The sequence below is a fragment of the Pteronotus mesoamericanus genome, unplaced genomic scaffold (genome assembly GCF_021234165.1).
Source record: "Pteronotus mesoamericanus isolate MK-2021 breed Mesoamerican mustached bat unplaced genomic scaffold, CSHL_Meso_final contig_220, whole genome shotgun sequence".
Lineage (NCBI taxonomy): Eukaryota > Metazoa > Chordata > Mammalia > Chiroptera > Mormoopidae > Pteronotus > Pteronotus mesoamericanus.
The window spans coordinates 9,518,399-9,532,279 of record NW_026555091.1 but is presented as its reverse complement, the minus strand read 5'-3'; the positions used below and the strand labels follow the sequence as shown (position 1 = coordinate 9,532,279).

General features: G+C 66.7%; 2 protein-coding genes across 4 annotated transcripts; one reads left to right on the top strand and one right to left on the bottom strand.

The window, feature by feature from the left end:
- The first annotated feature begins 539 nt into the window (after window positions 1-539).
- IGFBP1 (insulin like growth factor binding protein 1) lies at window positions 540-4,817 on the top strand. Its single transcript, XM_054571396.1, has 4 exons — window positions 540-905; window positions 2,056-2,249; window positions 3,313-3,441; window positions 4,179-4,817. The coding sequence occupies exons 1-4, from the start codon at window positions 560-562 to the stop codon at window positions 4,299-4,301; spliced, it is 792 nt and encodes a 263-aa protein (XP_054427371.1). The 5' UTR covers window positions 540-559; the 3' UTR covers window positions 4,302-4,817.
- Window positions 4,818-5,748: 931 nt separating this feature from the next.
- On the bottom strand, window positions 5,749-12,202 carry IGFBP3 (insulin like growth factor binding protein 3). 3 transcript variants are annotated; one of them, XM_054571394.1, is made up of 5 exons: window positions 11,655-12,202; window positions 8,685-8,911; window positions 8,066-8,185; window positions 7,248-7,382; window positions 5,749-6,581 (listed from the first exon to the last, which is right to left on the bottom strand). In XM_054571394.1, exons 1-4 carry the CDS (start codon window positions 12,070-12,072, stop codon window positions 7,257-7,259), a joined length of 891 nt encoding a protein of 296 aa, XP_054427369.1. In that variant the 5' UTR covers window positions 12,073-12,202; the 3' UTR covers window positions 5,749-6,581; window positions 7,248-7,256. The 3 variants fall into 3 exon arrangements, with proteins under 3 accessions (XP_054427369.1, XP_054427368.1, XP_054427370.1); XM_054571393.1 differs by lacking the exon at window positions 5,749-6,581 and adding an exon at window positions 6,871-7,021; XM_054571395.1 differs by lacking the exon at window positions 5,749-6,581 and adding an exon at window positions 6,871-7,021 and having other exon boundaries at window positions 11,673-12,200.
- Window positions 12,203-13,881: the final 1,679 nt, after the last annotated feature.

The following is a 13,881-nucleotide window of genomic DNA, read 5'->3' as shown; positions in this document are numbered from 1 at the left end:
GGGCCTGCTGCCTACAGAAGGAAAGCGCTCCAGGGCTTGGCCACCAAGGGTGGCCAGGCCAGCACACACCTTGGTCCTCCTGTGCTCTCCCTGGGCCTTTGTTTCCCCATTTGAAACTGGGGTGTGTGTGTGGGGGGGGCGCGGGCCCTGCCCTCTGATGTCGCGGGCTTCCCGTGGCTCAGCCTGGGCTGCCCGTGGACAAATCAAGCAGCGCCCTCCTCCAGCTGGTCAGACCCGCACTTTGGCACCAGGCAGGGACCCCATAACAACAGGATGAGCACCGCACGGCCTGGACGCTGCCGCTCCTTCCGCCCACGCCTGGCACAGGGCCTCAGCGCAGGAGCAAAACAAACTTATTTTGAACACAGTCCTCTAGCACGCCGCTCTGCCAATCATTAACCTCCGGGGACAGGTGACCTGGCCCCGCGCCCTTCATAAGGCGCGCGCGGCGCCCAGCGAGCAGCCAGCGCCCAGCGAGCCGCGAGCACCGGTCTTTGTGCGCCACCGCCCAGCGCCCAGCCAGCAGAGCACGCCGGCCCGTCTGCCGCGCCGCCCGACGATGCCCGCCGCCCCCGCCGCCCTCGCCTGGCTGCTCCTCCTGTCGGTTGTGCAGCTCGGCGCCGCCGTCGGCGCTCCCCAGCCGTGGCACTGTGCGCCCTGCTCCGCCGAGAGGCTCGCGCTCTGCCCGCCCCTGCCCGCCTCCTGCCCTGAGCCCGCCCGGCCCGCCGGCTGCGGCTGCTGCCCGATGTGCGCCCTGCCGCTGGGCGCCGCCTGCGGCGTGGCCACGGCGCGCTGCGCCGGCGGACTCAGCTGCCGCGCTCTGCCCGGGGAGCCGCGGCCCCTGCAGGCCCTCACCCGCGGCCGCGGCGCCTGCATGCCTGAGTCTGACAGCGCCGAGGCCACAGGTACCGCAGCTCCTCCGCCGGGTCCCCTCCCCTGGGACGGCTGAGCGAGCCTGGGGCCAAGAGCAGGGGCTCCACCAAAGCCTGTAGCCAGCGGGGCGTAAACCCGCCCAGGCCCAGGGCTGGGGGCGGAAGCCTGCAAGGCGCCCCTCACTGCGTGGCCCTGGGGGCGGTGCCCAGGGGCAGGGAGGGGAGACGGGGAGAGAGCCCAGAGCCCCTCAGCCCACCCGGTGGTGAGGGTGCAAAGGCAGCGGGGCGCCCGGGGCCCCTGGCCCTCCTCCCCGTGGGGCCTGGGGATGGGAGCCCCCGCTGCCCATGGCCCCCTGCGCTTGGAATGTCCATTGTAATATACGTCCTGTGGGGACGGCCTGTGCTTCCCAGATGTTTACAGAACATACTGTGAGCGTTTAGGCTGAAAACGCCAGGCATTCCAGGACGCAGCGTTTGATGTGCCTGCAGCCGCACTGCCTGGCCCTCGCGCCCTTTCCTGAAGGCGCAGGGATTTGTTTGTGGTGGGAAACAGGAAGGCCTCCTCCCCCCACTCCAGACCTCCCGACCTGCTGGTCCCACCGGGATCCCCACGGAGGGGACTCGGGATCCAGGAGCTTTCCCGCGGGTTTTGTGTCCCAGAGCCAATGACACAGGGTCGTCGTCTCCCCGGTCCCTCAGGGCGGGCCCCCCCCGGGCTCCCTCGGGAGGGCCAGTCCTGGGACATTCTGTCGGCACCCATCCCAAACCCGTGAGGTCTGCAGGCTATCTGCTGACCCTCGCCCTTGTTGGGGAGAAAGCGGGGAGCCTGGGGTGCCAGGGCACAGCCGCCACGTCGACCCTCTCCCACGGGGCCCCAAGCGCTGGCCCGCGTGGAACGGCTCAAACGCTCCCGCTCGGAGGGGGAAGCCGGGGCCGGGAGCCGGCATTGGCCCGTAGCCTGTGGTCCCTGCAGGGCTCTCCCCAGCCTGACGGGGCACGTGCCTCCGTCTCCCACGGCTCTGGAGGGAGGGCCACGGGGCGCCCTCGCCAGACCTGAGGCTCGGCATCTTCCCAGCACAGTTGGGTCGCTCCTCCCAGACCCCATCTGGGGCAGGGAAGCGACTTCGGGGGGCAGGTGTGGACATGGCGGGGGGGCTCACCGCCTGCGCTGTCCCCTTTTCAGATGTCGGGGGCCCCGTGGCTCCAGAGACCGTGTCCCCCGATGACCCAGGAGCTGCTGAGATGCCCCTGGAGCAGCTGCCGGGCACTTTGCGCCCAGCGCTGCCCTCCAGCGAGGACCTGCCCGTCCCCTGGGGGGCCCTGAGTGACCACGAGGACACGGGGGTGCTTGGCGGCACCGGCGTCCAGGAGCGGAAGGTGAGGCTGGGGGCGGTGCCGCCAGGGGACCCGCGGGGCGGGTGCCGCCGGCCTCTCGCTGGGTCGTCCCTGCTGGAAGCCGACGGGCGTTTCTCAGCCGGGCTTAGCCGGGCTTCCAAGGCGAGGACCCCAGCAGACGTCCCCGTGGAGGAAAGGGGAGGCTGGTGCTCCCGCCGTGCACTCGGAGACGCTGCTCCGTGTCTCCGGACTCGTCTCTGAATGAGGGCAGCAGATGAGACGCTGCCTGAAGGGCACCGAGCGGGCAGCTCTGAAGCCGACACCGGGCTTAACACCCCTTTGCCCCATCGCACGTCTCCTGCCCCTTTAAAAAATTGTAAAATACGCTTAACGTGCGACCTGGCACCCTCACCATTTTAAAGCATAAAGGGCTGCGGCGTCGAGCACTTCCACGCTGTGCTCGGCGGGACCTGCCTGTCCCGAAGGGGCGCCGCCTGCCACGGGGCCCCGGCCCCTCTCCCGCGCCGCGCGGTTTGAATTCCACCACTTGAGGGCGACAAAGAGCCACCGCTGGGGTGACCGCGACTGATGTGCGGGGGGGGGGGGGGGGGGGGGGGAAGCAGCCGTTTTCCCAGCGGCGCGCCCGGCAAAGGGAGGGGCCGAGCCCCTTTGCGGCCCTGCCAGAATTTCACCTGAAGGCGATGTCCAATGAGAAAGAGTTCGTTCTTCACCCACGTCGCCCAGGCGAAGGCCTGCACACTCACCGGAGGGGGCTCTCGGGGACCAGCCCTGCAGGCGACAGCAACGTCGCTAGTGGCGAGAAATCTCCGAGGCTACACCCTCGAGCCTGAGCGCACCGGGGCCAAACGCGCCAAGGGGAGCGGGGGGCAGGGGCGGGGCGGCTCGGCCCCCGGGGGTGGAGGGGCGTTCCTGCAGGAGGGCACGAGCCCCAGCCTCCATCTTAACCCGAGACAGAGCCGGCTGCCCCCTGCGACAGGTTGGGGGCGGCCCAGCGAAGCGGGCACACGAGGCCCCTCCCCTCAGGTGCCCGGCGGGAGCTCGTGTCTTTCTCGCCCTTTATCCCAGCGCCAATCGACTCTTCCAGGGCCCGTGCCGGCGAGAGCTCCACCGCGTGCTGGGGAGGCTGGCCCGGGGGCAGCAGGAGGCGGGGGACGGCCCCTACAGGTTTTACCTGCCCAACTGCAGCAAGAATGGATTCTATCACAGCAAACAGGTGCGTGTCCTCCCCAGGGGGGGACGGTCCCGTCCCTGCAAAGCCACAGTTGCCGGGAGCACAGTGCCCAGTCCCAGACACGGGCCTGAAAGCCCCACAGCGGGTCCTGTGAGGCGAGGTCCCGCCCCTGGCTCTAGGAGCAAACAGCCGGGCGTGGGGGTGGGGCGGGACACCGCCCGGGCAGCTGGGGCTGGCAGCCCCCTCTCTGGGTCCGAGCTTCTCGCCTGTCACCTGGCAGGACCCAGCTCTGCTTAGGACATTTAGTATCTGTTTGAGCATCTCTTACTTTTCCCCGCCGTGAAGGGGAAGGGACTCCATGGTGAAACGCGAGAGCCGTTCTCGGCCTGATTGCACAGGAGGTGGGACAAGCCGAGGCTCCATGCGAGGGCCCTTCAGGCCTCCGTGGAGCACAGGGTGTTACGGGGGAAACTGAGGCCTGGGCCGGGCTCTGTGACAAAGACTTTGTGGAGGAACCGGAGAAGCCGCGGGGCGGGGAGCAGACAGCTGTGCACACACCACGCCGTTTCGCACGTGCGTGGGATCCCCAACTCACCGGACACTTACCCCCGGTCTCCGTTTGACAAGGAGAGCCGGGGGGTGTCGGGTTTGCCTCGCGGCTAGTGGGCGGCGCCCGCGGTCTGAGCCCCAGCGCCGGCCCTCCGCGGGGCGCTGGGCGGCGGGGACCTCCGGGTCGCCCGCTTCGCCGGCTGCTCTGACCTTGCACCTCGTCCTTGCAGTGTGAGACGTCGCTGGACGGAGAGGCGGGGCTCTGCTGGTGTGTGGACCCCTGGAGCGGAAGGAGGATCCCGGGGTCTGTGGAGGTCAGAGGGGACCCCAACTGCCAACAGTATTTTCACTGAGAGCAGAGGCGGCAGCGCCGCGCCCTTCACCGGGATATTTAAGTACATAGCGTATTTATACACACTTATCTGCGTATGTGTCTGTATATACAGGGACCACTTTTATACTCCACATACTCCCTGCTACCTAAAGCTGTGGTTTATTTATTCACTGTAAGTTTATTTTTCTACACAGTAACTTGTGCTATATTAATTTATATATCACTGCAACAACTTCTTGCCACGTTGCATGTAAATACTTGTATTTTAGCTCTTTAAAGGTTCGGGCTTCCATTTGTGAAGAACTGGGGACAACGCTGCTTAGAAAATGAAAACTCATGTGTGTGGCCGTGAGTGTTCTGAGCGCCTCCGTGACGCCCTCGGCATCCTACGCCGAGGCTGCTTGGCGCACATTTGCAGGGAAAGGTTGGCTGTGTCATCGCAGCGGGTGGCGATGTTGCTACTTGTGAACCCCTGCATTGGATACATTGTCAAATGTGCTTGCACAGTGTAACCAAATAAACGTCCTACTCAAAACATTGTTCCTGCCGTGGACATTTGTGCGCCCTCCTTTCTGCTCGCAGCTCTGGTCCCCGCTGTCGGGGGTCTGTCTCATCGAGGCCGGCCCTTCAACCCACGCCCCGCCGCCCCCCCGCTGCCCGCGGCGGCCACGCTCCCAGCCTGGCCCCTCCCACCTCTCGCTGCTCTGACCTCTCCGTCCCTCCCACCTGGGGACTGGTCCCTTCCTCCTCCTTCATCCGCCCCCTCACCCCCTGCACCCGCCCGCCCCCTGACAGCGCAGCTCAGTGCTCAGCGCGCACACCGCTGCCGTGCGGACCCAGCTTCGACGCTTTATCGGGGGTTCAGGACTGACTCTAAACACGCGTGACTCCTTGAAACGAAGCACATCCTTCGATGCCCCAAAGCCATGGGGGTCAGAACCCCACCCCGTCCCCTGGGCGCTCCCTCCTCCTCCTGGTTCGTCCCTTCTGCCAGCAGAGGCTGCGGGGAGAGGGCGCCAGCCTGCATGTTGCAGCGTGCGCCCCCCTCTGTGCCTGCCGAGTGGTGACAGGCAGGATGACGGGGACAAAAACCATGGCAGCGAGGGCCTCGGAGATGCGCCTGTGGATGTGCCTGGTCTGTCCGCCTGGTGACGGGCCGAAGCCACCCTGCCCCACCCCCAAACTGCCCCAGCGGAGGCGCGGGCCTGAGTTACTGGGAGGCTCCGCTGGAAGGAGACGGGAGCCGGTTGCAGACGCAGGGAGGCCTCGTCACGGTAAAAACTTTATTCACCGATTATAAATACATGGTGACAAGAATGTTCCAAAAATACTTTTTTTTTCCTGAAAACGATTAAAAAAATAAAGACAAGCTAATAGGTTGGCAGAATGTCTGGGGACCCCTCTGTCCAGAGGAGGGCAGGGTGCGCCCCCTGCCCCCCCCTCCCCGCTCGGGCCCCGCTGCTCCGCACCTGCTCCCGGGCGGGCTCTCATCTGAGGCCCCCTGGCCCTGGCCGCCCCTCCCGGCCGGATAAAATCACCCTCGGTGTTGGTTCCACGCGCCAAGGCCGGCCAAGGGGCCGAACATACGCCTCCTTTGCCTTCAAGGAGCTTATCCTGGAAAATAACCTTGGTCTTGCATCTTTGAGCGGGACACACTTTCTGCGGCCCTCTGAAGCACCGTGCCACTGTTTGGGTACCTCCGAAAGCCAAGGGGCGGGGCTTGTCCCTGCCCCCCCATCCCCTGCCCTGCGGGGCCACCAGCAAAGGCCATGTCCTCAGGAATCTGCCTGATGTACCCACCTCTACAGGGGCCCCGGTTCCTGAGAACATTCTTGGTCATTTTTAAACAATAAGGAAGGCGCCACCTCATCCCCCCTCTTCCCCAAGCAGGACCTCGCTCCCCGAGGGTGTGTCCGGCTCTGAGGACGCCCGAGTGAGGGGCTGCGGTCACGGGCCGGACACGGTGCGCGCTGCTTCGGCGGCAGGGTGCTGAGGTGTGGGGTGGGGGGCGGCCAGCGCGGCCGGAGGCCCCACCGTGCTGGGCTTGCGTTTGTAAGCGGTTTCAAAGGAAGCAACGAGAAAATCCACACGGCTCCATGGGCGGCCAGAAAGTGGGGAGCCACTCAAGGTCACCATGTGGAACCCCGGGCACATCAGACAACTCCTTCTAAACTTTGATTAAAAAAAAATAAACATGGATTCACCACAGAAAGAAATACAAGCCGAGGCTGTGGCCGCTGCGGACTGTGTCCTTGGCAGGTCTCTTGTGCAGAACGGGCGCGTTCGCGCCCCACGCGAGCTGAACAGACAGAAAAGGGGCGGAGTGAGCGATGCCCGGCCGTCGGGCCCCAGGCCCACGCCCCTCCCAGAGCGGGGGGCCTGGGAGGCTCCCCAACGGTGCTCGCTGTCTCCAATGTGCAAGGAAAGGGGATGTCACTGAGAGCCAACTCTTCTGTGTGCTTCCATTTGCCTCGAGGAGATGAAAGAAACACATTTATCCCTTTTTCCCACCCAAAACTCTCTCCATTATTAAATGAGAATAGTGAATATGAGGGCATTCCTCAAAATGATGGTTTAACATTTCGCTGTTTGTATTAGATTTAAATAAACTTTATTAACATTCTGTTAACCACCGATGAGCAGATTTTCCATGATGCATTTTACAGGGGGAAAAGAATAGACACATCTCTAACGTGGAAACGTGTTCTCGAACAGGTGCTTTGGGTTACAAACGTTTACCTGTGAAGGTAAAGGAACCCTCAGGCTTGTCGGGAAAAGCTTAACAGCGAGAACCTCACACTGTGTACGAGGAGCGTCTTGAACGAGGCAGGGGGGCCGCAGACCCGTCCCGCTCCGGTTCAGTTGGGGGGGGCCCTCGCTCCCCTCAGGGCCTGCCCCGTGCCTGCCTCCTGCCCGCAGCCCCGGCCCTTCGGAGCCCCAGCCCCCGCCCCCGGCCCCTGCTTACGCGGCCACGTCACTTGCTCTCCACGCTGTCACACTGCACGTCCCCTTTGCCCTTCACGCCGTAGCCCGGGAGGGGCTGCCCGTACTTGTCCACGCACCAGCAGAAGCCGCGCTTCCTGCCTTTGGACGGGCGGCACTGCGGGGGGAGCAGAGAGGGTGGGCGTGAGCCCCGGGGGCTCCCACGGGGGTCCTGGCGCCCGGCGCAGGGACAGGTGCCGTGGCCAAGCGCGGGGAGGGGGCCGAGCGCAGGGGCGCGCTTGTGGAGCGGGGGGCGCTGTGCCCCCCGCAGGCCTTGGGCAGCCGGGGGCCTGTCGGCCCTGCAGGCGTGTGTGCTGGCGGGGGCCGGTGTCCCCAGTGCCCTGAGCTCGTCCCGCCTGCCTTTCCGAGCTCAGCCGCCGGGTTCTCCGTGTGACTCCTCGGCAGAGTGACGGAGAGAAAACAGGTGCGACCAGGAGGCCAGGCCCCGGCCCGGTGAGGTCCTGCCTCTGAGGGAGGCCGCCGCCACCCCCTGCTGGTCTGTGGCTAGCTCTGCAGGCACCGGGGCAGAGTGGTCCAATCAGAGAGCAGACCCTCCTCGCTGTGACGGGGGAGGGGCCCTGGCTCTGGCTTAAAACACCTCCCCCTGCAACTCATCACGACAGGGAGGGCCTGGGGGGGGCGGGGCAGGGCGTCTCAGGGCGGCTGTGCCGGGGCCCCCACGCCGCCCACCACGCGGTGCTGGGAAGCTGTTCCTGGGCCTGTGTCCCTTCCTGGCTGACAGAGGGGCGCACGGCGCTGCCTGGGGGCGGTGGCCGGCTGGCCTTGCAGCCACGGGCTCACCTGCTTCTTCTTGTAGAAGCCCTTCTTGTCGCAGTTGGGGATGTGGACGCCCCTGGGGCTCAGCATGTTCAGGAACTTGAGGTGCTTCAGCGTGTCTTCCATCTCCCGGCGGCAGGGCCCCTGCGGGAGGTGCGGCTCACGCGGGGGCTCGGCCGCCCGGTAAAGCCCGTCCGCCCCGCGCCCTCCCTGCGGGACCTTCCCGGTCCAGATGCCCTTCAAGCATCTGCTGCTGGAGTCAGCTGTCCCCGCCCCCACGAGGGCGCCAGCCGTGGCCCCAGCTCTTGTATGTTCCTGGACAAGACCAGGACCCGGGGCAGAGCCCCCCAAGGCCAGGACGCTCAGAGGCTGGGTGGGCAGAGCGGAGCCAGTTCATGTGAACGTTTCTCTTTAGCTTGGAGGCCTGTGCGCTGACCACACCCTTTACCAGCTGTGTGGAGCCCAGGCCCCCGTGGGACCCCCCGGGGAAGGGGCACTGTCTGGTCCCCGTCCTGTGCATGAGGAGGGCTGGCCGCTGCCTCCGCACATCAGACAGGGCACATCCACGGGCTCCTGAGTGAGGGGTAACCCCGGGGCGCCCGGGCCCCCCGCCCGTCCCAGGGGGACAGAGGCCGGTTCTCACGTATTCTGTCTCCCGCTTGGACTCGGAGGAGAAGTTCTGGGTATCTGTGTTCTGGGCCTCGTAGTCGACCTTGTAGCGCTGGCTGTCTTTGGCGTGCCCTTTCCGGATGACGTCCATCTTGGTGTGGCCGGTGTGGAACTTGGGGTCGGGGGCCCGGTGTGTGCCGGGGAGCGCCGGGCTGCCCGCAGCTCCGGTGCCGTGGTCTTCCTCTGACTCACTGCCGTTTCCTGGGAAGACACCGCCGCGTTACCGGCTGCCCTCTCAAAATCTAATGCTTAAGCCAAGTCACATCTCCATGGAAACAGTATTCCACAATTCCAAGTACACGCAAGAACATGCCTTGATAAAGTAGCACCTGTCCCAGAGTAGCAGGGGCAGTGGCTTTACCTCGAGAAGCATCTTTTAAAATGAACTCTCAGATAAGCTTTGACGAAGTGGGCGCCTCTGGGGCGGGCGGTGTCCCCTTCTCCGCCAGGCGGGGGCAGAGCGGAGCCGGATGCGGCCCAGCTGCCCAGCGTCCGCCGTCAGCCTTACTGGGCGAGGCGGCCCACGGGGATGGGGGCTCTGACCCCCACACCCGCGCCGCCGCGGGTGCTGCCAGGCAACTCGAATCCTCCGAGCTCTGCCGACCTCCCCACGCGGGAGGCGGGCCTGCCGGTGTCCCCGGTCCCGCTGCCCCGTCCCTAACTCACTGTTACCCAGAGGCGCTGCTCAGACCCTGCGGGCTGGGGCGCCCCGCTGGGCGAGTCCTCTCTCCCCACCGGCGTGTGGGGACGGGTCGCGGCTCTGCGATGGCCCACACTCCCGAGGGCCACCCCCTGCAGGTCCCTCTCTGTCACAACAGGGTGACTGAGGGACAGCTCGGGCGACAGCGTGTGGGCGCGTGTGGCCAGGGCCCTGGCTGCTCCTCCGCCAGGGTGAACCGGGGACGGCTGTGGGCCCGTGGTCCTGGGCGGGGGCCCGGTCTGCACTACCAGGAGCGGCCCTGCGGTCACTGCGCTCCGACCGCCGCGTCCCCGCGCCCCTCGGTCCCGCCCCTGCTCTGCCTGGGCTCCCGGGGCAGCGCCCGGGCGGGAACGCGCCCCCAGGGCTGAGCGGAGCAGGGGGCCGGTGCGCCCGACCGCAGGGCGCCCTCGCGGTGGTCACGGGGGCCTGGGGACGTCCCTCCGCTTTGGGTCTCCCCGTCCTCACCCACCAGGTGGCCCCGCGAGGGGAGGACGTGCACCGTCCGGGGGGGCCTGGCCCAGGGGAGGCGCAGCGCCCCCGGAACGGGCTCTTCACTGGTAGGACTTGGTTTCAGTTTCCTGTAATCGCCGTTTCTTTTTCTTTCCCAGGGAAGTGCTGGGGACAAGGGGATGCTAAGCATATGCCAACAGGCACATTCGCATCTCCTTCCGAGCGCTCCGCGGCCTGTCTCGGACTTTCCCCGTTTCTTTCCAGTTGCCCAGGGCTCGGTGTGGAGAGGGGACCCTTCCCTCCAAGCAGCAGACCATCTTACCTTTTCCCGGGCGCTTACATCTACCACCCCCCGGCCAACGTGGATTTTAGGGTCACTCTCTCTTGATAATTTTGTCAATAAACCAAGTGCACCCACAGAGTAATTACCATGCCCAACAGAGCGACTGAAAAAGACCGTATCGGCGGGGGCTTCTCGCACCCTTTTGAGCGTCCACAGCCGCGCCGGGCGCACGGCGGCGCTGCTCTGCAGGGAGGCAAGCACCCCCGGCGGCTTCCGCGGCCTGACTTACGGGTGGGGGCCGGTAGCGTCTCAGGCAGCTGGGACTTTGTCTTTCTAACAACCCCGGGACCGCGGTTCTCATGGAGAAACGCAGGCGCTGCCCGGTAAGGACACACCTCCAGCCCCCTGCCCCGCGGAACGCCCTGCCGCCGCCCGGCGAGGCTCGCCGCTCCGCCCAGCTGGAGGCGGGTGGAGGCGCGGAGCTCTCCCAGCCTTCGGCGCGGGGCCTCCACTCAGGCCACTGAGTGCGGCTGGCTGAGCCCGCTGGAGATCTGGAGGTCCAGGCGCCGACTCCATTCCACTTCGCCTCTTAGGGCCGCATGCGCCGCGCTCCACCCAGGGCGGGCGGCTTCCTCCTCCGGCTCCTGAGCCGGGCTCACGGATTCCGCTTCAGAGGAAGGAAGCGAAGAGCGCGCGGCGTAATCCACCTGCCTCCCTTTCCCCAAGTCCGCGAGCCGCAGCGCCTGCCCGCGGCCCCGCTCCGGGCGCCTGTCCCAAGGCCACGCAGGCAGCGGAGGCGGGGAGGGGGGAGGAGGCGGATGACTGGGGCTCAGCACCCCCACCCTCGCCTCTGGGGGGACCTTGGAGAGCCGCTTCTCTCCGAAGGTCAGGTTGTCCAACCGCAAAGACACTCGTACTCGATTCCCACTTGACTCGCTCTGGGACGCCCCGGGAGGGTGCACTGATCGCAAACCGCGCCTGTGCAAATGCTTCTGTTTTTAAACTCAGGTTCCATTTCGTACAACGGGTCAGTCCACCTTCCGCGTCCAGATCCGACTCTGCCGCCCCCCTGCACCCCCGTCCGCGGCGTCCTCCGCGTGGACACGCTCGGTCCTAGCGTGCGGGAAGCGAAGCCGTGGTCCGGATCCGGCAGCGGAGTCCACGCCCACATCCCCGCGCCGCGCCAACTCAACGGGCGGGGGTTTCCTCCCGCCAGGACCCTCGTGTTGACCATCAACCTCGGTATCCGCTCCTTCCCTCCCCACGAAATCTTTGACGCGTTTTCACCGACAGCGCTTTGCAATTTACAAGCACTGCGCACCCGAGAATGGAGAGACTGCGCAGGGTCCCTCCCGCGAGCGCCCTCGCCTTGTGAGGCTTCGACCTCGCCGCGTTCAGCCCTTGGGGCGGGGGGCGGGGGGGTGGGGAGCGCAGCAAAGTCTTCGCCTTGGCACTGCCCAGACCTGATCCGCGGCCGAGGGCGCCGCCCCCTGGGCGCTGCGGCGACGCACCTGGCACAGGTGGCTCACCTGGCGCGGGTAGTAGGTAGGCGCTCAGGCGGCCTGTGGCGCTGGCGTTGGTGCAGACCCCGCGGCCGTCCAGCAGCGCCAGCAGCGGACGCGGCTCGCCGGGCTGCGGGTGGCAGCGGAGGCCGGCTCCGCAGCGCTCGGTGTAGACACCGCACGGCTGGCCCTCCCGCAGAGCGCACGTCAGACAGCAGCCGCAGCCCGGCTCCCGCACCAGCTCGGCGCACTCTGCCGAGGTCGGCGGGGGCGCGCACTGGGCCAGCGCGCGAGCGTCGCAAGGCTCGCAGCGCACCACGGGGCCGGAGCCCACGTTGCCTGCACCCGCCTGCGCCGCGGGCGGCCCTCCGAGCAGCGCCAGCGCCGTCAGCGTCGCGGCCAAGACCGCGGGGCGCAGCAGCTGCATGGTGACTACTGCAGGGGTCCGCTGCTCAGCCGGCCCGGGCTCAGGCGGACGGGGTGGGAGCGTGCGGCACGAGGCTGGAGCGGAGCAGGGAGCGGAGCAGGCGGCGGTCTGTCCTAAACACCGCCCCGCCGGGTTCGCATCTGGGCGGCTCGGGCGCGCCGGCGGCTATATAGAAGCCGGAGTGGTCGAGGACACGCCCCGGAACGGCGCGCCGGGGGTGGGGGGAGACAAGGCCGGCGGGCGCTCACGAGGCTCTGGGGTCGTGTATCTGGCCCGGGGGTGCGCAGTGCGCGGCTACCCGAGCACCTGCTGGCCGAGTGCGCGCCGGGCCTGCCGCCACCCTGCGGTCTCCAGGAGCTCGGCGCAGCTGCCCCTACTAATCCTGGAGCCCCAGCCCCCTCAGCGCCTCCACCCGCCCCGGGCCAGCCGCGTCTCCACCGCCCTTCTTGGTCTTTGTCCCGGGTCAGGTCGCCCGCAACGAACCGCTGTGGAGGAATCTGGCGCGCCCCACCTCTTGTCCCCGTGCACTTTGCAAACCTTCCAAAATTCAGCCCCTGGGGTCAGGGACTTCCTGGCACAATTTTGAACGGGGAGCCGAAGGCCCGGAGTTTCCTTAGCGCCCGCTGGGCCACTCGCACCCCCCCCCCAACCTGGACCCACAAATGTGTATCTGCAGGCGCGCAGGTGGCCTCCTCAGAGCCAAGGTCGCTTCTCAAAGCGGTGAAGGCTCGCACTCGCCGTCCGCCGGCCGGTGTCCCGCGGGCCAAGCGCGCCAGCGCGGGGCGGACCGAGCAGCGCTTGCCCAGGGCTCGGGCGGCCTCGGGCACCCTCCCTGACGGCGGCTTCAGGCAGGGCTGCTCTCCTCGGCAAAAGCATAACGCGAACAGGAAAGCGGGCGCTGCTGGAGGGTGATAATGAACAACCACACCGTCCTTAAAATCGGTGGTTTCCATTAACGTTCTCCGCGACCACTGAGTGCCCCTGCGCTAGGCTCTCTCCGGTGCGTTGAGGCGGAGACTTCGGGCTTCCTAGTCCCGGTGACCTAATCGCTGCGCTCGGGGCAAGTCGCGGCGCATTGCGCCCCGAGGTGGGGCGCGTTCAAGTCCTCGTGCTGCGTGCGGGGCTTGGCCTTGGCCAGCGCCCCTTCTCCAGGTGACCGACAGAGGACGCTCGCGGTCCAGGATCGAGTTGGGAATTGCACTTCCCGAGCCCCCAGACCCGCAAGACGCCCCGGGAACGGACTTGCCCGCACGCCGCTGAAACTGGGCGCTTGCCCTGGGCGGTGCACAGGTGTCTTGGAGGAATCGTTTGCCATTCGCGGCAGAAACAGCACATCAGGGCCCCTCCACCCCGCGAGCCCACTCGCAGCCGCGGGTGCAGCCGACGTTCAGCTTCGTCGCCGCCTCTCCTGTATGTGCGCGCCGCGCCCCCCTCCTCCCCGCCCTTAGAATGGGGAGAACAGTGTTTTCACAGAAAACAAACAATGCGCACAACAATAGTCATAACGGAGGCTCCGCAAGGAATAAGACAGCGGAGACAGAGGGGGCCGCTCGCCGTGCCGCAGAGCGCGGCCCAGCCGCCGCGGGACCCCCGCGCAGGGCGCGGCGCGCCGGTTCTCCCGGCTGCGCCGCGGCCGCCCTGGCTGCCCGCCTCTGCCCTCACGCTCCTTGGAGCTGGGTGTTACCCGCTTTGACAGCCAAGAATAGGGTCTCCGATTTCATTGGGAAATTAAAGGAAACGAGAAATCCCCCAGGGTCACGTTTACTCCTGAAATAACCGCGCGGACTTGAGTCCGAAATCAGAGCCGGG